General features: G+C 43.6%; 1 protein-coding gene across 5 annotated transcripts in view; it reads left to right on the top strand.

The window, feature by feature from the left end:
* The window catches only part of raraa (retinoic acid receptor, alpha a), a 192,096-nt gene that overhangs the window by 60,491 nt on the left and 108,864 nt on the right, over window positions 1-22,741 (top strand). For 3 of the 5 annotated variants that reach the window (XM_055924444.1, XM_055924455.1, XM_055924449.1), the window contains exon 2: window positions 19,596-20,170. In XM_055924444.1, the coding sequence (XP_055780419.1) occupies window positions 20,002-20,170 (169 nt within the window). In that variant the 5' untranslated portion in view covers window positions 19,596-20,001. The remainder of the gene's footprint in view (window positions 1-19,595; window positions 20,171-22,741) is intronic. The other 2 variants (XM_055924459.1, XM_055924468.1) reach the window with 1 other exon arrangement.

Raw genomic sequence — 22,741 nt, forward strand, 5'->3', positions numbered from 1 at the left:
TGCCACCTCTGTTCTCTTGGCCCTTGAATGCACTAACTGTAAGTTGCTCTGGATAGGAGTGTCTGTTAAATTACTAAAATGTAAATGTCAGTGATTAGTGGGACAATAGATCGCTGAGTACCAGGCCATTTGCGACTGGCAGTTAGCAAGTTTGGTTGGCCACTAAAGACCGTCAGCAGCATCAGAGCTCCGTTTTGGAGATGCATAGTTACCGTGACTAAACAATCATGTGGATATGAATTTGACTGTGGTAATATGGTCACCGTAACAGCCCTAGTTGGGACACGCAGACCAATAACACCTTGTGCAACGTTCTTCTGAATCGTCTGCCTTCCCGCTCCCCCTTTTACACACACATACACACATACACACTCATAATTGAATTCACTTTAATTGCTCCGGACCTGAAGCTGCTCCAAGATGCGAGCATCCCAGTAAACAAGCATCTAAAAATGCCCTCTGTAATACATGTGACATTTAGGTTGGCAAGCTGGATGTGTTTTTTTGCCCAGCAATGCTTCAACACAGCGGACTGGTAGCCATGTGGTAGCACTTGTCACCCTGTTTAGCGGCGCACTGGTTTGGGTCAGTACACACAAGTAGACAGCGTGCGCACACACACACGCGCACACACGCACACACACAGTGAAGGCCTAGACTGGTGTAACGCCTCTGCAGTGCCTTGGCGCGTCATTGGGTCTTTTGTCATTGGAGCTTTAGTTTTATTTTTGTACTATACTTCATAGAATTAAAAAAAAATCTGTTGCAAGAAAATTGAGGTTTTACAAAACATTTCACTGTGTTTCAACATAAAATCTCCAATGACAAAAGATCCAATGACGCACCCAAGCACAGCAGAGGCCTCTTCCTGTTTTTCGAAAGGCTCAAGCAGATCAAATAATGTAGCCAGACGCATGTCTTACACAGGTTTAGGCCGTGTGTGTGTGTGTGTGTGTGTGTGTGTGTGTGTGTGTGTGTGTGTGTGTGTGTGTGTGTGTGTGTGTGTGTGTGTGAGTGACGTGCTCCGGATATAAGGAAATTATTGAATATTAGGAGATGATTGAATAGGAACAATACGACATCCTTTTCAGCCAGCTGTGTCACTGCTCATAAGATTGAAAAATTATGTAACTGTCTCTTGGAGGTGTGAGTGTGCTTGTCTTGAATGTACGTGTGTGTGTGTCAGTGGGTGGCGGTGTGTGTCAGTGGGTGGGGATTCTGGGGGAGTGTGTCGGTGTGTGGGGGAGTGTTGAGTCTAGCTGAAGGGGCTGTGGTTGTGTTCAGCAATATGGACCTGATTAGGAGTGGGCTTTTCCTGCTCAGTGTGACGGGGGCTGGAAGCCCCTCTGCTGTGGAGAGCTGTTGTCCTCTTCCTGGAAGTAATAGATAGCTGGAAGACTGCTGTCTCTGTGTGTGGAGATGAACGTTCACACACACACACACACACACACACACACACACACACACACACACACACACACACACACACACACACACACACACACACACACACACACACACACACACACACACACACACACACACACACACAAGTGTTACATTAATGGTATATTAGGGTCTTGCTCTTATAACTAGCCTCTCTAATTCCCAGGAGGGTAACTCCACTCCCAGTACACAACCTTGTGAGGCAGACGGTCATGCAGAAATTGAAGATTGATGAAATGTTTCAAATGTAGATAGGCCTTCTATTTAGGATTATTTGAGTAGTTGATGGTGTGCTGTTAAATTCTACACAGATGACTCAACTCTTAAGGCAAGCAGGAAGAAATTGCCTCTCAAGAAGACATGGCAACCAGGGAGATTCAGACTGGCACCGTTCCAATACTCTGGACAAAGCTGCCTTTTCTTGTTTCCTTTCTTTCCTTTCCTTTCCTTTCTTCCCACGTGACTTGACCTAGAAAAACTCAGGGCCCTACTGTATAACCACTGATAGATAAATAAAATAATTTCAGTCTTATCTTGTTAGGCTAGTGGTCGTGAAGGAAAGGACATGAGGTCGGTAAGCTTTTGAAGACTATTGGAACCTAGCCAGAGAGGCAGTGATGGGGTAGTAGAGGGTAGAACTGAGTACAGAGACGTTAGCTAGTATGGGACTGACTGTGGGGGGAAAACAGTAAAGACCACAACTCCAGACCACAGGAGCACAACCTCAGTGTTTCTCTCCCTCTCTTTATTTCTCTGCTTGTCCCTCTTCTCTCACGCCCCTCTCTCGCTCCTTCTCTCCCCGCTGCCTCTCTTCCTCATGCACACCTTTTCACTGCTGTCTCCTTATTCTCTCGCTGTCTACATTTAGCCTTTAGCTTCACCTCCACAATGGCGCTGTACGGTATGCAAGTGGTGGAAGTAGCCTTGTCGTTGTTTAACTTTTGAAGGCTTTTTGAATGTTATTCAATGGGCAAAAACGTAGATCAATGGATTTTCAGCGGAACAACTTCATAAAAGGCATCTGGCCAAAGTTAATTCAAACACAAATATAATTGGACATTCAAAAGGTTGGGGTACATGATACAGAAGTAAAGCAGAAGAGGCTGCCCCCCCCCCCCCCCCTTACCTCTCTGCTCTGTTCATATTTCATATGAAGCAATCATTTCCATACGACCAGCTGTGTAAACATGTAGGGCTGGTCCCACTGTTTTCTCAGAGAGAAAGGCAGAATTGATGCCGGAAAAACTTGGACATTGTGTGTGTGTGCATGTTTTTACTGGATGTGTGTGTGTGTCTGTCTGTCTGTGTGTGTCTGTCTGTGTGTGTCTGTCTGTGTGTCTGTCTGTCTGTTTGTTTTTAAGCTGGATGTGGATTAATGTTGTCACGATACCAGTATCGCGATACTAAGGTGTAAGGAAGCAAAGTAAACAAAACATGAAACTGACTTAATTTGACGAAAACAGTCCTCATGTCGGAAAAAAAACAGCATTATGTTATCACCCAGAGTCACATTTGTTTATTTTCTTAGCTATAGCACACAGTATTTAACCAAAGTAGGTTTTAAAGGACCGTAGAGTTCAGTCTGCCTCGTGTTTATTTTTTAATTATTTTTTTGCCAAGGAAAATCTGATATTGTAGTATCGCGATACTGGTATCGTGACAACACTAATATGCATGTGGGGTAGTCTGTGTGCTTTTTTATTTTTTTACATGACTCATGTAATGTGCTTCCTTCTAAACGCCACACTCTTAATGCTGTGCCAAATGTGTACATTGTTTTGTGTGCATTTACACAGGAAATAGTCCTTAATCAGCCTCTCGGCTGTCGCCAGACCTTCACATACCCTAGTAACGTTGATTAGAAAGACGGAAAGGTTGAGAAATGGAACAAAGCCTTGCTGTTGTGTGTTCTGTTCACACTAAACCAATTGGAGTCTGATGTCAATCGTGATTCTTAATATAGCTTTGTGATTTTTAGTACAGTGGTGTGATTCTAGGAATGACTGTATGTCAGTGATGCTGACTAGTGGGTGGCAAGATGCTTAGTCTGATGGCTTACTCGGTGTGCCCGTGTGTGTGCGTGCGTGCATGTGATGGTCGTAGATTTGTCAGTGCAGTGGTGTATGTGTGCTCATAGACATATAGCTTTAGGCGGAGAGCAGCGCAGAGTGGTGAGTGTGTGTCTAATACGGCAAGGCTAGGAGAGGAGAGGGCCACCACCCTCGGCACGGACACACACACACGGACACACAGACAGATCATCCCTGAGCCTATTTTTGCAGGTGCATGCTCGCTGGCATTTGAGATAATTAAAGCTTGACCTTTTTGATGGGAGCCAGAAATGTCACGGTTCCTCTCTGCCTCTTCTGCCGACAAGTGTAGTCACCTCCTGTCACCTCTCCGTTCAAGCACGCACGCACACACACACACACACACACACACAGTCGCTGAGGAGGCAGGGCTCCACCTTGACATTTTATACATGTAGCACATGTGCTCTGAAGTTGGAAAAGTTACGAGCACACAAGTAAATTTAGGCGCGCAATGAAAGTATTTGAGGAAGAGTGTTTTTATGATAAGAAATCACTCAAAATTGATCAATAAAGTTTTTTTTTGTGTTCCGTGCTCAATCATTTATAATGTACCCTCATGTTTGAATCACTTAGGTCAGTGGTTCCCAAACTGTGGGTTCCCAAAACCTGTTTTCGCTTTGTCATTATAGAGTATTGTGTGTAGATTGATATATAAAAAAATCAATTTTAGAATAAGGCTGTAACGTAACAAAATGTGGATCATAAAACCAGTCAGCATCTGGTATCTCCTTTGCATGGAATGTTGTCCCACTCTTCAATGGCTGTGCGAAGTTGCTGGATATTGTTTGGGAACTATTATATTGTCGTACACGTCGATCCAGAGCATCCCAAACATGTCTCAGGGTGACATGTCTGGTGAGTATGCAGGCCATGGAAGAAATGGAAAATGTTCAGCTTCCAGGAATTGTGTACAGATCCTTGCAACATGGGGCAGTGCATTATCATACTAAACCATGAGGTGATGATGATGAATGAATGGCACGACAATGGGCCTCAGGATCTCGTCACGGTATCTCTGTGCATTCAAGTTGCAATCTATAAAATCCAATTGTGGAATCATAACCCCACCGCCACCATAGGGCACTCTGTTCTCAACTTTGACATCAGCAAACCGCTCGCCCACACAATGCCATACACGTGTTCTGCGGTTGTGAGGCCAGTTGGACGTACTGCCAAATTCTCTAAAACGACGTTGGAGGCAACTTATAGTAGAGAAATGAACAGCAACAGCTCTAGTGGACAGTCCTGCAGTCAGCATGCCAATTGCACGCTCCCTCAAAACTTCAGACATCTGTGGCATTTTAGTGGCCTTTTGTCTGCACCACAAGGTGCACCTGTGTAATGATCATGCTGTTTAATCAGCTTCTTGATATGCCACACCTGTCAGGTGGATGGATTATCTTGGTAAAGGAGAAATGTTCAATAACAGGGATATAAACAAATGTATGCACAAAATTTGAGAATCATTTCTGGGATCTTTTATTTCAGCTAATTAAACATGGGACCAACACTTTACATGTTGCGTTTATATTTTTGTTCAGTGTAGTAATGTTCGAGTCACTCAAATATCACATGAATACACATTAGACATTGCAAAATGTATAGAATTGCAATAAAATTAGCTTTAAAACGTAAACATTTCCCAGCACCCTATGACAACATTTTTGGAATTGCAGGAAATAAGCTTTAAACCTGCAGAATGTTCTCTCAGCCAACAAGAGGGGTGTGAACAGTTTGTGTCATGAACAGTGCTTGTGTCTATAGAAATAGACGTTAGATGTTCCCCAATGCTGGAACAGGGTCAGAGTGAAAAAGTTTGGGAACCCCTGACTTAGGTGAGACATAAATTGTTCAGCTACCATTGTAACGGTGGGATTCACGTCTGTCTGTGAGAGATGAAATTCTCCGTTTCTCTTCACTAGCAGTTGAGGAACCTCAAACTAACATTGGAAAACAACCTAGTGTATGAGCAAAATGATGTAAATGCAAAGAAAAGGACAAAGTCACACTTTAGTAGACTTTCGGGTAAATTCGGCCAGCTTCTCTGTCTCTGCGATTCTAAAAATGTCACATTGGTGGGATAGCTGTATGGTTTTTGTGATTAGCTACCAGCTATAAAACAAAACGGAAGAAATACTTTGAAAATACCTACGACAGCAATTTTTCTTGCTATAGATCACAACTCGCACATGTGCGCATACTTGGCTTTTTCAGATCGCACACCTCTATTGTTAGGCGCATATGCATGTAAAATGGTCGCATTGTAAAGCCCTGGGAGGGCCCGCTCAGTCCTAGCCCCTCCCCCTTGTCCAGTGTCTTTCCTTCCTTCCACCCTACCCAAACGCTGCCAGCTACAGTACAGTGAAGTTGTACTGTAATGTTCCGTCACTGTCCTCGGGGATGCTGCCATGGCATACCTAATGTGCATTGTAATTGGGGACATGACTTTTCACGCATAGTGTGTGCTGGCTTCTGCACAGACACAGGAGCGTGTGCGCACACCGACACACCTACACACAATTGATCCGGTATGTATATGCCTCCCCCTGTACCCACCCACACAGCCCTCTCCTCGTAAAAGTTTCAGTGCGTCGTGCTGCTACCGCAGCCGCTCTGTACTATGTGTGCCAACCGCCAAGCCATATTCACTCTACTGTATCTTTTCTATGGAGCAGCTGATTTTGTCATTGTGCAAAGGTGACTGTTTCATGAGCTGATATTTCCCCCCCCCCCCCGGCCACTGTGCCTGAGTTGACCGTCATCACGACTCTGTTTTCTTTAGACCTTTCACCTCCGGGTGCTTTGTTGTAGAAACCGAGGCATGTTGCCGGTGTTGTATAATGGTTGTAATGGCTCAGCAACCTTCGCTGACCTCTTTCACACTTAGCTTAAGCTACAGCTGTGTAATGGAAAACACAGTACTGTACGTGCTTGCGGCTTTTCCCGATGATTTTCCCAAGAGAAGAACATTGTGTACCAGACTCGCTGATCTTCAGGGGCAGGCTAATCCTCTTAGCATGTTAGCATAGCGTTAGCCTACTCTAGGGTTTGTAGACAGTCTCTTAGACTATAGACAGGTCTAGGACAGTAGGGCTAGTTTCATTGAACTGTGCTAGAGTTAGCGCCACTTTAGCGACATCGTGCAGTCGGGGTCAACCAGCCGAAGAACCCCTGTTCACCCTCTCTTGTTTTCCAGGGCCATAGCTCGTGTTTGTCTCTTCACTGACGTTGACCTTTTTACTCAGAATGTGTGTGTGTCTGCATGCGTATGCCTTTGCCATTCCCTGCAGACATGTTACGAACGCAGCCCTCACCTAACCACCTAACTCTGCCCATCGAAGCTTTTCGATTATTCATTCAGCATCGGCTGTCAGATCCTCTTAAAGTCACTGGCTCCTGCTGCTACATAACATAACCCCCGACCTGCATTCTCCCTACGCGCACACACACACACACACACACACACACACACACACACACACACACACACACACACACACACACACACACACACACACACACACACACACACACGTGTCAGGGCAGCACAGGCACAAGAAGTGATCCATAATGTTTTAGTGCGGCTCTCATCCTCCCTCCTAACAGATCAGATACAGTCCCTTAGGACTCAGCTTCTAAATGGACTTGAGATGCACTGAAAGAAGGACACTGAAAGAAGGACACTGAAAGAAGGACACTGAAAGAAGGACACTGAAACAAGGACACTGAAAGAAGGACACTGAAACAAGGACACTGAAAGAAGGACACTGAAACAAGGACAAACAGAAGTCTAGAGAAATAAATACAGGATGGATAAATGGATGTCAGAGAGAGATGTCTGACTAGATAGAGGCTTTTTAAAAAGTATCCATCATTAGAGAGCCCTTTTGAAGGTCCCAGTATCCCCATCCACTCGTGAGTGTACATGCGTGTGTTTCTATTCCAGGGTTAGTCATCCATTCAATCACTCTGCAGCCTGACAGCACAAGGACGTTCAGTATGATCATCTTGTTGGGCTCCAACCATCCTCCACAGCACTGACCTTCATATAGAACACATTACATAGGACTGCCAGGGTTGGGTTATATATTTTTTCAACCTTTATTTAGCTAGGCAAGTCAGTAAAGAACAAATTCTTATTTACAATGACGGCCTAGGAACAGTGGGTTAACTGCCTTGTTCAGGGGCAGAACGACAGATTTTTTACCTTGTTAGCTCGGGGGTTCGATCTTGCAACCGTTCGGTTACAGGTCCAACGCTCTAACCACTAGGCTACCTGCCGGGTTATACATGGTTGGGTTATACAGGGTCAATTGAGGGAGAAGGAAGGGGTGGAGGGGAGGTGTGTGTGTGCGTGCGTGCATGCGTGCGTGGATAGTAAAAGAAGGAACATGCGGGCAAGTGGGGACATTTCGCCGGTCCCCACAAGAAAAATAGCTATTTTAGGGCTTAGGTTTAGAGTTCCAGTTAGAGTAAGGTTTAGTTTTGGGGCTTGGTTAAGGGTTAATGTTGTAATTGCAAAATGGTTTTCTAATGATCAATTAGCCTTTTTAAAATGACAAACTTGGATTAGCTAACGTGCCATTGGAACACAGGAGTGATGGTTGCTGATAATGGGCCTCTGTATGCCTATTTAGATATTCCATTCAAACTCAGCCGTTTCCAGCTACAATAGTCATTTACAACATTAACAATGTCTACACTGTATTTCTGATCAATTCGATGTTATTTTAATGTACAGAAAATGTGCTTTTCTTTCAAAAACAAGGACATTTCTAAGTGACCCCAAACTTTTGAACGGTAGTGTACATGTAGACCTATATAATAGTCTAGGTTATAATTGTATGTGCGTGTGTGTGTGTCATCAGCTCTGTACAACTTGTGCTGGGTGTGCCTTTTTCATGGCAGATTTATGCCAGCGTTCTTTCAGTCATGCCTTGATTCCTCATGTACTGTGCGTGCGTGTGACAGCGGAGGACCCTGCGTGGTACAGGGATTACGTGTGCTCAATTACACTTCTCCTGTCCGCAGACCACTGCCATGATTTGTGATTGCATGTGTTTGAAAATCCTGAACGGCTGTCACTATGGCTTTGCTTTTGTGAGAATGAATCCATGTACATATATTTTTGAGTTTGAATGCATGCGTGTTTTACAATTATACACGGAGTTGATTTGTATGCGTTGGTGAATATGTTTGTGCTAGTTTGCATTTGTATGGTAGGGTTTGTTTGAACTTTGCCTAAAACTGACTGTTACATACAGTATCCTAGGCACTTGTTGGCATCTTTCTTTGTCCAAATGAAACAAGAGCCTTGTATAAGAAGTGTCCTTTTGAGATCTACCACGATAATGCCTACACATTACAAAATCATATGTGCTATTTTCCATTTCAATGCCTTGTTACCTTACGTGACATTCAATACATTGTCACCTTCAGGTTTGGGTAGGTTACTTTCTAAATGTAATCTGTAACAGTTTCTAGTTACCTGTCCAAAATTTGTAATCAGTAATGGAATTTTTGGATTACCCAAACTCAGTAACGTAATCTGATTATTCAGTTACTTTTAGATTACTTTCCCCTTAAGAGTCATTAGAAGAACACAAAAATTTATGTTACCAATTGAACGACATCTATTGCAGGATAAATCAATGTTAAAGTTTACATAGCTGGCCATATATGGATGTTACATTTTACTTTATGGGTTGGTTATGTAGGCTTCTTCTAACCCATCGCTTTCTACTACATAGAATAATACTATTAAATTATTTATTTATATTAATAACCAAAGTCTATCAGAATTCCATTCCTTCCAATAAATGTTATACCCCTTGATCTTCAAGAATAGGACTTGGCAATATGGAAGTATAGATTAGCCAAATCGTTTTACATGAGCATAACTCCAAAACGGAGGACTTATTCGCCAGCCATACTCTGTTGTTTATGATTTTGTTGTCATGGAGGACTGATTAGGCTCATTGATTCGAGTTGAAAAATAAATGCTGCGCTCATGGGATGGCATGCTTGGAGCGCTACTGAAAAGTGCCATTTACATGTGAAAAAATGAATGCCATATGCTGCATTTGCTAGAGGCCTATTGTTAAACTTTTTGTTGGTGACACTTTGATATCTTGATAATCCACAGATGAAACGATAACAAAACTGTCGCCCCGCCTCTGTTTTGGTAAAAAGCTGAGGGATGGTCCTGGAGAAATGTAACCACTCCGATTTAATAGGCAGAGCTATGGATGCAAGGACAAACCATCCAATGGCAATGATACAACACACCTCCAGACTGTGTAAGGGCTATTTGACCAAAAAGGAGAGTGATAAAGTGCTGCATCAGATGATCAGGCCTCCACAATCACCTGACCTCAATCCAATTGAGATTGTTTGGGATGAGCTGGAACGCAGAGTGAAGGAAAAGCAGCCAACAAGTGCTCAAGACTGTTGGAAAAGCATTCCAGGTGTGGCTTGAGAGAATGCCAAGAGTGTGCAAAGCTGTCATCAAGGCAAATGGTGGCTACATATAGTCTCAAATATACATATATTTTGATTTGATTTGTTTAACACTTTTTTTGGTTACTACGTGATTCGATATATGTTATTTCATTGTTTTGATGTCTTCACTATTATTATACAATGTAGAAAATCGTAAAAAAATATAGAAAACCCTTGAATGAGTAGGTGTGTCCAAACTTTTGACTGGCTATATGTATATATATATACACACACACAATACCAGTCAAAAGTTTGGACACACCTACTCATTCAATGGTTTTCTTTATTTTTACTATTTTATATATATATAATTTATAAGTCCAAAAATGGATGTAACAACTACAGATTGCCCCTTTAAGTCACTGGCTGTCCACTGGTTTCAAAAACAATGATTGATAGGCAGCTTAAACTTCTTGAATTCAGTCATTATTGGGTTCAAATACACATTTAGATTTGTGAACAGCCATCCACAATAACCACAATCCGTAAGGCGCAAATAGCTAAATGAGAGATCAACAGTGTGATTCACATCAATGCACTATGTAGATAACAATAATAAGTGATATCCATATCGCCGTAGACTACACTGCTGTCATCCTTACCTCCAAGCGTTTATTCAAGTTGGATAATCTTTGGATGCCGACAGCAGTCGTACCATTGGAAGACAACTTGGACTGTAGCCTACAAAAGCCTACTCCTGCTCCTGTCCCGCGACCCATCAAACCCATTTTGCGTGTCCTCATAGTGGTCTCTGACTTGTGGTCAGACTCGCTCATGTGAAACAAATTTAAACTGGCGCCTTTTTTCAATGCGGATTTGAATGTCATTGAGAAAACAGATGTGTCAAAGATATATTTTGTTCCGCAAACCTCCTTTCTGAATTTAAAAGTAATCCTCGGAAGTAATCATCAAGTTTTTCGAAAGTATCTGTAATCTGATTACAAGATTTTTACTGGGAACGTAACGGATTAGAGTTACCCTTTTTTGGTAATCCCTTACATGTAACGTATTACATGTAATCTGTTACTCCCCAACCCTGGTCACCTTTAAGTGAACTGTAGACCAATCTCTCTCCCAGGTTTCCATGTATCGACAGACAGAGAATGTAACGGAGATCTCTTGAACACAGTGAGAGCAGCTAGATGTGAGAAATACGTATTTCTGTACAAGGGGTCAGTTGTAAGGTCATGTAGTTTGTGGTTTAAAATGGCCGGTTTAGGTGACGTAAGTTCCAGATGGCTTGGTGATAGAATACATAGCAATTGACCCATTTTCAGCCTCCAACCTTTCCTCTGATCTCGGTCGGCACGTTGTTGATACACAACCTATAGCCTATAGCTAAGCTACCATATCTAAATATGCAGCGAGCATGCATTTCCATGATTATGCTGTGTTTTAAGCCTGGTTAGATGATTTACTCTGTTTTGACATGTGAACTGACCAATATGTAACTGTACCTCAGCTATTATGTAGCCTATGTCCTCTCAATATGGCTCTAAAAACAGTAAAACAGGTGGGTAATACAAGTGAGGTTTTAAAAGTGAAATAAAACAGCTCCCTTGGGTTTTTAAAGCTCTTTCGTTATTGCAATACGCCCCTCGTGCAGAGCCCTCTGTTTTTAAGTGTGGGTGGGTGGTAGGTATCCGGCTTCCCAGTGATATGACGAGGAGAGCACTTTGTAGAGCCCATAAAGCCATGCTCTCAGCCTGATGAAGAGACAGACACAAACCAGGGGCATGGCACCATATAAACCATGTCTGGGAGATGGACTTAAACAAACGTGTGCTACATTTATTTTATTTATTTTTTATTTCACCTTTATTTAACCAGGTAGGCCAGTTGAGAACAAGTTCTCATTTACAACTGCGACCTGGCCAAGATGAAGCAAAGCAGTGCGACCAAAAACAACACAGAGTTACACACAAACAAACGTACAGTCAATAACACAATAGAAAAATCTATGTACAGTGTGTGCAAATGTAGAAGAGCAGGGAGGTAAAAAAAAAAAAAAATTGGCCATGGAGGCGAAATAATTACAGTTTAGCATTAACACTGGAGTGATAGATGTGCAGATGGTGATGTGCAAGTAGAGATACTGGGGTGCAAAAGAGCAAGAGAATAAGTAACAATATGGGGATGAAGTAGTTGGGTGTGCTATTTTACAGATTGGCTGTGTACAGGTACAGTGATCGGTAAGCTGCTCTGACAACTGATGCTTAAAGTTAACGAGGGAGATATGAGTCTCCAGCTTCAGTGATTTTTGCAATTTGATTCAGTCATTGGCAGCAGAGAACTGGAAGGAAAGGGGGCCAAAGGAAGTGTTGGCTTTGGGGGTGACCAGTGAAATATACCTGCTGGAGCACATGCTATGGGTGGGTGTTGCTATGGTGACCAGTGAGCTGAGATAAGTCAGCCTAAGGGCCTAGAATAAGCTGTTATCTCTGAGGAAAGGAAGGAGACTTGGCTACGTTGGCCATAAGGCGGGGCTTTACCTAGCATAGACTTATAGATTACCTGGAGCCAGTGGGTTTGGCGATGAATATATAGTGAGGGCCAGCCAACGACAGCATACAGGTCGCAGGGGTGGGTACTATATGGGGCTTTGGTGACAAAACGGATGGCACTGTGATCGACTACATCCAATTTGCTGAGTAGAGTGTTGGAGGCTATTTTGTAAAAGACATCGAAGTCAAGGATAGGTAGGATAGTCAGTTTTACGAGGGTATGTTTGGCAGCATGAGGGAAGGAGGCTTTGTTGCGAAATAGGAAGCCGATTCTAGATTTAATTTTGGATTGGAGATGCTTAATGTGAGTCTGGAAGGAGAGTTTACAGTCTATCCAGACACCTAGGTATTTGTAGTTGTCTACATATTCTAAGTCAGAACCGTCCAGAGTAGTGATGCTAGTTAGGCGGGAGGGTGCGGGCAGCAATCGGTTGAAGAGCATGCACTTAGTTTTACTTGCATTTAAAAGCAGTTGAAGGCCTCGGAAGGAGTGTTGTATGGCATTGAAGCTCATTTGGAGGTTTGTTAGCACAGTGTCCAAAGAAGGGCCAGTTGTATACAGAATGGTGTCGTCTGCGTAGAGGTGGATCAGAGAATCACCAGCAGCAAGAGCAACATCATTGATATATACAGAGAAGAGTCGGCCCGAGAATTGAACCCTGTGGAACCCCCATAGAGACTGCCAGAGGTCCGGACAACAGACCCTCCGATTTGACACACTGAACTCTATCAGAGATGTAGTTGGTGAACCAGGCGAGACAGTCATTTGAGAAACCAAGGCTGTTGAGTCTGCCGATAAGAATACGGTGATTGACAGAGTCGAAAGCCTTGGCCAGGTCGATGAAGACGGCTGCACAGTACTGTCTTTTATCGTTGGTGGTTATGCTATTGTTTAGGACCTTGAGCGTGGCTAAGGTGCACCCATGACCAGCTCGGAAACCAGACTGCATAAAGGAGAAGGTACGGTGGGATTCGTTTGATGGATGGATATAGGTCTATAACAGTTTGGGTCTAGAGTATCTCCCCTTTGAAGAGAGGGATGACCGCGGCAGCTTTCCAATCTTTGGGGATCTCAGACGATATGAAAGAGAGGTTGAATAGGCTCGTAATAGGGTTTGCAACAATTTCTGCGGATCATTTTAGAAAGAGAGTGTTCAGATTGTCTAGCCCAGCTGATTTGTAGGGATCCAGATTTTGCAGCTCTTTCAGAACATCAGCTGTCTGGATTTGGGTGAAGGAGAAGTGGGAGGGGGGGGGGGGGGGTTGGGCAAGTTGCTGCAGGGGGTGCTGAGATGTTGGCTGGGGTAGGGGTAGCCAGGTGGAAAGCATGGCCAGCCGTCGAAAAATGCTTATTGAGGTTATCGATTATCATAGATTTATTGGTGGTGACAATGTTTTCTATCCTCAGTGCAGTGGGCAGCTGGGAGGAGGTGCTCTTATTCTCCATGGACTTTAGTGTCCCAAAACTTTTTGGGATTAGTGCTACAGGATGCAAATTTCTGTTTGTTTGAAAATGCAAGTCTTAGCTTTCCTAACTGACTGAGTATATTGGTTCCTGACTTCCATGAAAGTTGTGCTGGTCAAGGGCAGTCAAGTCTGGGGTTAACCAAGGGCTATGTCTGTTCTTAGTTCTACATTTTTTGAATGGGGCATGCTTATTTAAGGTGGTAAGGAAAGCACTTTTAAAGAGCAACCAGGCATCCTCTACTGACGGGATGAGGTCAATATCCTTCCAGGATACCCGGGCCAGGTCGATTAGAAAGGCCTGCTTGCTGAAGTGTTTTAGGGAGCGTTTGACAGTGATGAGGGGTGGTCGTTTGACCGCGGACTCATTACGCACGTAGGTAATGAGGCAATGATCGCTGAGATCCTGGTTGAAGACAGCAGAGGTGTATTTAGAGGGCAAGTTGGTCAGGATGATATCTAAGAGGGTGCCCATGGTTACGGATTTAGGGTTGTACCTGGTAGGTTCCTTGATGACTTGTGTTAGATTGATGGCATCTAGTTTAGATTGTAGGCATGTCCCAGTTTAGGTCACCTAACAGTACGAACTCTGAAGATAGATGGGGGGCAATCAATTCACATATGGTGTCCTGGGCACAGCTGGGGGCTGAAGGGGGTCGATAACAAGCAGCAACGGTGAGAGACTTGTTTCTGGAAAGTTGGATTTTTAAAAGTAGAAGCTCGAATTGTTTGTGCACAGACCTGGATAGTATGACCAAACTCTGCAGGATTTCTCTGCTGTAGATTGCAACGCAGAAGAACATTTTCTGAATCACTGCAGCGGTGCACAGATATTTGTTACACAGAGGAATAAAAATAATAACTCTGTATTTTTTCCCTATACAAAAAGCTTTCTGTTTGCTATAATGAGCCACTAGATAAAATGAATAAACGGTGTAGAAGAGCAGACAATAGACAAAGAGAGGAAGAAGTGAAAGGCGGACTAACTGACGAAGGGGGGTGGAGGCTGGAATGTACATTGATACAGAAAGTGCGGGACCGTACAATAAAGTCCAAAACAGACAGACGGTCAGGCACTCTCTCTTCCACACCAATCTCAACAAACCATTGCTGTATGGACCTCGCTTTTTGCATGGTGGCATTGTCATGCTGAAACTGGAAATGATCTTCCCCAAACTGTTGCCACAAAGTTGGAAGCACATAATCTTCTAGAATATCCATTGTATGCTGTAGCGTTAAGATTTCCCTTCACTGGAACTAAGGGGCTTAGCCCGAACCATGAAAAACAGGCCCAGATAATTTTTCCTCCTCCACCAAACTTTACAGTTGGCACTATGCATTCTGGCAGGTAGTGTTTTCCTGGCATCCACCAAACCCAGATTAGTCCGTTGTGCTGCTAGATGGTGAAGTGTGATTCATCACTCCAGGGAACACGCTTCCACTGCTCCAGAGTCCAATGGCGTCGAGCTTTACACCATAGAAACCTATTTCATGAAGCTCCCGACGAACAGTTCTTGTGCTAATGTTGCTTCCAGAGGCAGTTTGGAATTCGGTAGTGAGTGTTGCAACCGAGGACAGACGATTTTTATGTGCTACGCGCTTCAGCACTCGGCGATCCCGTTCTGTGAGCTTGTGTGGCCTACCACTTTGCGGCTGAGCCGTTGTTGCTCCTAGACGTTTCCATTTCACAATAACAGCCCTTACAGTTGACTGGGGCAGCTCTAGCAGGGAAGAAAATAGAATAACTCATTTGTTGGAAAGATGGCATCCAATGATGGTGCCATGTTGAAAGTCACTGAGCTCTTAAGTAAGGCCATTCTACTGACAGTGTTTGTCTATGGAGATTGCATGGTTGTGTGCTCGATTTTATACACCTGTCAGCAACGGGTGTGGCCGAAATAGCCGAATCCACTCATTTGAAGGGGTGTCCACGTACTTTTGTTTATATAGTGTATATCCACAACCAGACGCAACCCCACTTTTATACAAAAAGTCAGGCTTCGCTGAATAGACCTACAGGTGTGATTGAAGAATGAAGCAGGTGTTAAACATGGGCTTTGCGACACAGAAAGCAGCAGTTGACGACTTAATTGTCGACACTTCAATAAAATCTGTAGCCCTATATCAATATCTTTAGTAATACCAGTATCACGACATTAGCTTTTATAACCTTCAATCTGTCTTTTTTCTTTCTTGGACCAGAATGAGTCTTTCTCTCTCCCCTACCTATTGTTCCTGCAGTGAGGTTTCAACATCTTCATCGAATGTTTTCATAATTTATCTGCAGATAATCGCTAAAAAACAGTAGTAGCCAAATAACATTGAATAGCCTATGCGCCCCGACTCCGTGACTGGCTATATAGGCAGATGAAACAAGCGAAAGCATTGAATGTGGCACAAACAATGTAATGAAATGGATTTCAACTTATCGTTAACCACCTTCATTACATGGGACATGTAAATTCACTCACAGGAGACTATAAAGAAGCATCATGCGCTAACTCCTCCGTGAAAAGGAATTTGACCGCAGCCAACCACAGCACACACAAATAACATAGGTACCGAGAGGCGGAACAGACTGACAGACCAGCAGTGCTTCACTGTCATCGCTTGCTTTGTGACTGACAGGTGCCTATCTTATCAATAGATCGCTAGAAGACGCATATCGTTCATTCAAGAGGGAGAAGGCTATATAGACTTTTCTGACACACATCTCACCAAGGAGGATGGAGGTGTGGGGTTTGGTGGAAAGGATTGCTAAAGCAAGCATTATACACATGAATCACGCATGTCAATGAGACATTTTATTTCATCAGATTCTTCCCCCTTACATGATTCATGCGTATAATGCTGAGAGGGAGTAAGGTGGTTGTGTGAACCCGTTAAGGTTCCTCAGACCGTTGCTCCGTGTGTAACAGACCTGACTCATGACCGGGTCATTATGGTCAAAATATGTCATAGAAATGTCATCTAACTGTTTCCCAGATTTACACAGAGGCCTCCTGTAGCTAGACATGTTCCATTGTACCTGGCTGTAGCTAGAGACGAGAGTTGTCTGAGTAATGGACTAGAGTAGGTAGTCTTACAGTTTATTGTGTTTGTCTAATGTTGGTAAAACAATGGGTATTCTTGCATGACATATTCTGACATTTCATGGTGTATAGAGACTCAGTTTTAATATAATGTGTGTGTGTACATGTGTGTTGTTCAAACCTGCTGTATGGCTTTGATGTGTGTGTTTTCACGTGTATCAGTGTGTCTTCCAATCTAATTTTATTGGTCACATACACGTGTTTATCAGATGTTATCGTGGGTGTAGCGAAATGCTTGTGTTTATAGCTCCAACAGTGCAGTAATATCTAACAAGTAATATCTAACAATTCCACAACAATACACACACATCTAAGTAAAGGAATGGAATTAAGAATATATAAATATATGGACGAACAATGTCAGAGCGGCATAGACTAAAGATACAGTAGAATAGCATATAATACAGAATATACATATGAGATCAGTAATGCAAGATATGTAAACATTATTAAAGTAACTAGTGTTCCATTTATTAAAGTGGCCAGTGATTTCAAGTCTATGTATATAGGCATCAGCCTCTAATGTGCTAGTGATGGCTATTTAACAGTCTGATGGCCTTGAAGATAGAAGCTGTTTTTCAGTCTCTCGGTCCCAGCTTTGATACACCTGTACTGACCTCGCCTTCTGGATGAAAGTGGGGTGAACAGGCAGTGGCTTGGGTGGTTCTTGTCCTTGATTATCTTTTTGGCCTTCCTGTGACATTGGGTGTTCTGGAGGGCAGGTAGCTTGCCCCTGGTGATGCGTTGGGCAGACCGCACCACCCTCTGGTGAGCCCTGCGGTTGCGGGCGGTGCAGTTGTCGTACCAGGTGGTGATACAGCACGACAGGATGCTCTGAATTGTGCGTCTGTAAAAGTTTGTGAGAGTTTTAGGTACGAAGACAAATTTCTTCAGCCTCCTGAGGTTGAAGAGACGGCGCCTTCACCACACTGTCTGTTCGGGTGGACCATTTCAGTTTGTCCGTGATGTGTACGCCGAGGAACTTGACGCTTTCCACCTTCTCCATTGCGGTCCTGTCGATGTGGATAGGGGGGTGCTCCCTCTGCTGTTTCCTGAAGTCCACGATCCTCTCTTTTGTTTTGTTGACGTTGAATGAGAGGTTATTTTCCTGGCACCACACTCCCAGAGCCCTCACCTCCTCCCTGTAGGCTGTCTCGTCATTGTTGGTAATCAAACCTACTACTGTTGTGTCGTCTGCAAACTTGATGATTGAGTTGGAGGTGTGCGTGGCCACACAGTCATGGGTGACCAGGGAGTACAGGAGGGGGTTGAGCACACACCCTTGTGGGGCCCCAGTGTTGAGGATCAGCGAAGTAGAGGTGTTGTTTCCTACCTTCAACTCCTGGAAGTCCAGGACCCAGTTGCACAGGGCGGTGTTCAGAACCAGGGCCTCAAGCTTAATGATGAGCTTGGAGGGTACTATGGTGTTGAATGCTGAGCTATAGTCAATAACAGCATTCTTACATAGGTATTCCTCTTGTGCAGATGGGATAGGGCAGTGTGCAGTGCGATGGCAATTACCTCATCTGTGGATCTATTGGGGAGCAAAGCAAATTGACGTGGGTCTAGGGTCTCTCAAAGCACTTCATGATGACAGAAGTGAGTGCTACGGGGCCGTGGTCATTTAGTTCAGTTACCTTTGATTTCTTGGTTACAGGAACAATGGTAGCCATCTTGAAGCATGTGGGGACAGTGGACTGGGATAGGGAGAGATTGAATATGTCCGTAAACACTCCAGCCAGCTGGTCTGTGCATGCTCTGAGGACGTGGCTAGGGATGCTGTCTGGGCCGGCAGCCTTGCGATGGTTAACACTCTTAAATGTCGGCTACGGAGAAGGAGAGCCCACAATCCTTGATAGCGGGCCAAGGACTTACACACCTTGGTCTGTGAGTACACACTGCCACAAAAACCTCCCATGTGTTTAATATAACTGGGCTTTAGGAAAGACCTCGGGGACTAACAACAGTCATAATTAGCAACGTTTTCTTTTGATTCATGTTCATTTATTTCTCTGACATTTCCCCAGGGTTTTCACTCCAGCCTTGATAATGAGTGTGTGTATTGGTAGAGCTATCACATACCCACACATTCTGTTCATGGCTTTTAATGCTCCATAAGATAATTAAGCTGAAATTGTTGTTTTTGTACCATTTTCTGATGAGACATTTCCAGTAATTAGCTTCACGGAGATGCATTTCTTTCCCCATGCTTTTAAATAAAGAGGGGAAATATGTTATCTTAAAATAACGAACTCGCTCTCTCTCCCTCTCTTTCCGTCTCCCTCTGTCTCTCTGTCTGTCTGTGTGTCTCGTCTGTCTCTGTGCTTCTCTCTGTCTCCCTCTCTCTGTCTCTCTCTCTGTCTCTCTGTCTGTGTGTTGCTGTTGACCTTGTGAGGGATGAAATGTAATGTTTTTTAAACGTATTTTTGTTATGTATGACATTGTCCCAAGGGGTTTTTAAATTCTAAATGATCTCACTCTCTCTTTCTCTCTAGGTGAAGATTGAGGGACACTAAAAAAGAGAGTTGAGACACTCTGAAAGGTTGGGGGTATACCAGAGCTGACTATTGCATAGGCACCATGTCTCTACACTTTCCCCATCTCTGGAACCGACTCCACAGTGGAAGACTCATTATAAAATCCTTGTGAAGCTTCATAACCACCTTCATAACCACTATCCTGTACCTCTCCTCTCAGTCGGAGGTAACAGGCGGCCATTTTGGGAATTCCTAATTGAGGGCATTTCTCCAAAGTCACCACGCCACTGGAATACCCCACACGTCCATCGCCCGTATGGGCACTAAAACCACTCCGTAACCCACACTGACTCCGTTCTGAGCCCTGTATTGCCACAATATCGTTTTTTGGGTGTCGTCATCGGTGGAGGTGGATTGAGGCAAAATGGCTGGGAAGAGCAACCCGATCCCGGGCCCCCACCTCAATGGCTTCCCCATGCCCCACTACTCCTACTTCTTCCCCCACATGCTGGGGGGGCTCTCGCCCCCCGCCCTGCCCGGCTTGTCCCTCAGTGGCTACAGCACGCCATCGCCAGCCAGTAAGTACCCCTACTGTACGTCCTTAAAACCTTCTCTCTGCTGTTTCATTGGACTGTGTGGTGTATTGTTAGTGCTCACTAAAGCACATGTGTTTTGGCTGCATTGTTGACTGGTTTACCTCAGAATATTAGCCTATTTCTGGAATAGCCAACTACTTTGTTGCACATGCTGACACTCAAGGTATCAAGAGTATTGGCCTGTTGCAGTATTTTGAGTATGAGCATTTAGTCCTAAACAGCCTACCACTATAGTTATTGTGGAGACTGCGTTTGAAAGGTCTTGTATAAAGGAACAGAGTTTTCCATTGTGTGGCTCTGAGCTGTTCTGCTCCTCAGAAAAGTGGGTCTTTATTAGCAGATAAAATGTCTGTGTTGCTGTGCCATGATGTCTGATGAACGGCTGTCTCATCTGTAGGCTGATGGCGGGAATGGAATGCTATAATTGCGGTGTTACCGGCCTCCTGCAGTTGTTGGAATATTTGCCTCAACAATTTAGCTTAGCTATTTATTGATGATTGAAGGTTGGATGTTGGAGAGACAGGAATTCAACAGAGATGCTGAGATTGTGTGCGGGGGAGTGAGCTTTCATCTTGTCCTGGTTAGATCATGCCCGCGTGATATACTGTCTGTGTGAGCATAGCGCGCACACACACACACACACACACACACACACACACACACTGAATACTCCCTAGATCAAATAGGACAGGAGGACAGGGTAATCAACCTGACATCTCAAAATGGACACACCTCTAAAGCCGATCTTATCTAGCCTATGTAAAATGACTACAGGTTGCTATAGGAGACGTAGTCTCCAATCTCCGGCCAGCCAGGTGGTTTGGGGTCAGTGTATTGACTTTCCATCTGGGCGTATTAGCATGGTGTTCATTGGGACTAGCATGGTGTTCATTGGGACTAGCATGGTGTTCATTGGGACTAGCATGGTGTTCATTGGGACTAGCATGGTGTTCATTGGGACTAGCATGGTGTTCATTGGGACTAGCATGGTGTTCATTGGGACTAGCATGGTGTTCATTGGGATGATCAACAGGAGGCACTGTGAAAAGCAGTCAGTCGTATCCACTTCCCCATTATTTCTCATTTGAGTTGTCTGTATCAATTTGAATAAGGAACATTCTGATGGTAGTGGTACATTGCATGGTGGGGGGCACTGCATTGCTGTCTGTGGTGTGTGTGTCTTGTCGGGACTCGCTCCCAGTGTTTGGCGAGAGGGGCGGCGGGGTTCCTTCCCTTTTGCAGGACAAACATTTCCTGTCAGTAAACACTGGGGAGCTAGCCAGGGACACTGACCACCTCTTCCTACTCACTCACTCAGTCACTAGGAAGAGTAGCTTCTGCTAAAGCTAATGGGGATCCAAATAAACACACTAATGCTACGAGACAGCAGTGTACACTCACTCACACACGTACACTCTCTCATTGACGTAATAGTTCCCAGAAGTTTTAGGGTTTTCCTCCTTGCATGATTTATGTTTGTAATGCTTACTTGAGTAATCCTTTTTTACCAAGTGCCACATATCCTTCCTCTGTTGGTGAGAGGGAGTGAGTGAGGTGGTTGTGCATACCAGTTGTCAAGGTTTCTCCATCTGTGTTAACACACCTGACTCATAATGGGGTAATTACGGTCAAAATATGATATCATAAACATTTCATAAAACTGTGTCCATGAATTATATAGAGGATTATATAGAGGCCTCCTGTAGCTAGACATGTTCCTGTGTAGCTAGACATGTTCCTGTGTACCTGGCTGTAGCTAGAGAGAAACACACACACAAGGAATGGGCTGGAATATATAGTGTGTTGTATTTTGTTTGTCTAATGTTGGTAAAACTATTGGTATTCGGAAATTACATATTGTGTGTGTGTCGTATGTTTTGGCCTAACAACAGTAAACATTTGTGAAGTTTTCTTTAGGGTAAATCTATTTGAAATTAATCACTTTTTGACAGCATGCCTTTTTGATTTGAACGAAACCGTCCATACATATTTGCAGAAAGTGACATTTTGGACATGAATGCCAAAACATTCAAGAGATAATGGTTCTAAAACTTTATATATTTTGGATACCCCACCCTACCATGAGACATCCATGTCTTCATCACTGGAAAAATATAAAATATTTATATAATTTAAAGTTTACAAACAGGGTTGTCAAACTATTTTATAATTTATTGAAAAAAATAACAATTGTCATTTTCTAACCTTAAACCTAAATAAATTATCTAAAAACGCAGAATTTCTTAATTTTTTTATTTTATATTCGCATATGTTTTTAGTTTAGACCCTGTTTTAATACAATTTACATTTCCACTTTCAAATGGTACCACAAATATGGTTGGAGGTCCACCAAAAAAGTTTACTTGAATGGGAATATCTTCTGTATTAAATGATGCTGTCAATCCTCCATAGGAAACCTATTGAACTCATAGAAATGTAGACAATAGACATGACCATTTAAGTTGACGGTGGGTGGCTCGGCGGCCATCAGTGTGGTAGTAATTAAAGTCGAAATTTCAATAATAAAAAATATATATGGTGTTCCAGCTAAATTGATGTGGTCTCAAG

Source organism: Salvelinus fontinalis, chromosome 1, assembly GCF_029448725.1.
Source record: "Salvelinus fontinalis isolate EN_2023a chromosome 1, ASM2944872v1, whole genome shotgun sequence".
Classification (NCBI taxonomy): domain Eukaryota; kingdom Metazoa; phylum Chordata; class Actinopteri; order Salmoniformes; family Salmonidae; genus Salvelinus; species Salvelinus fontinalis.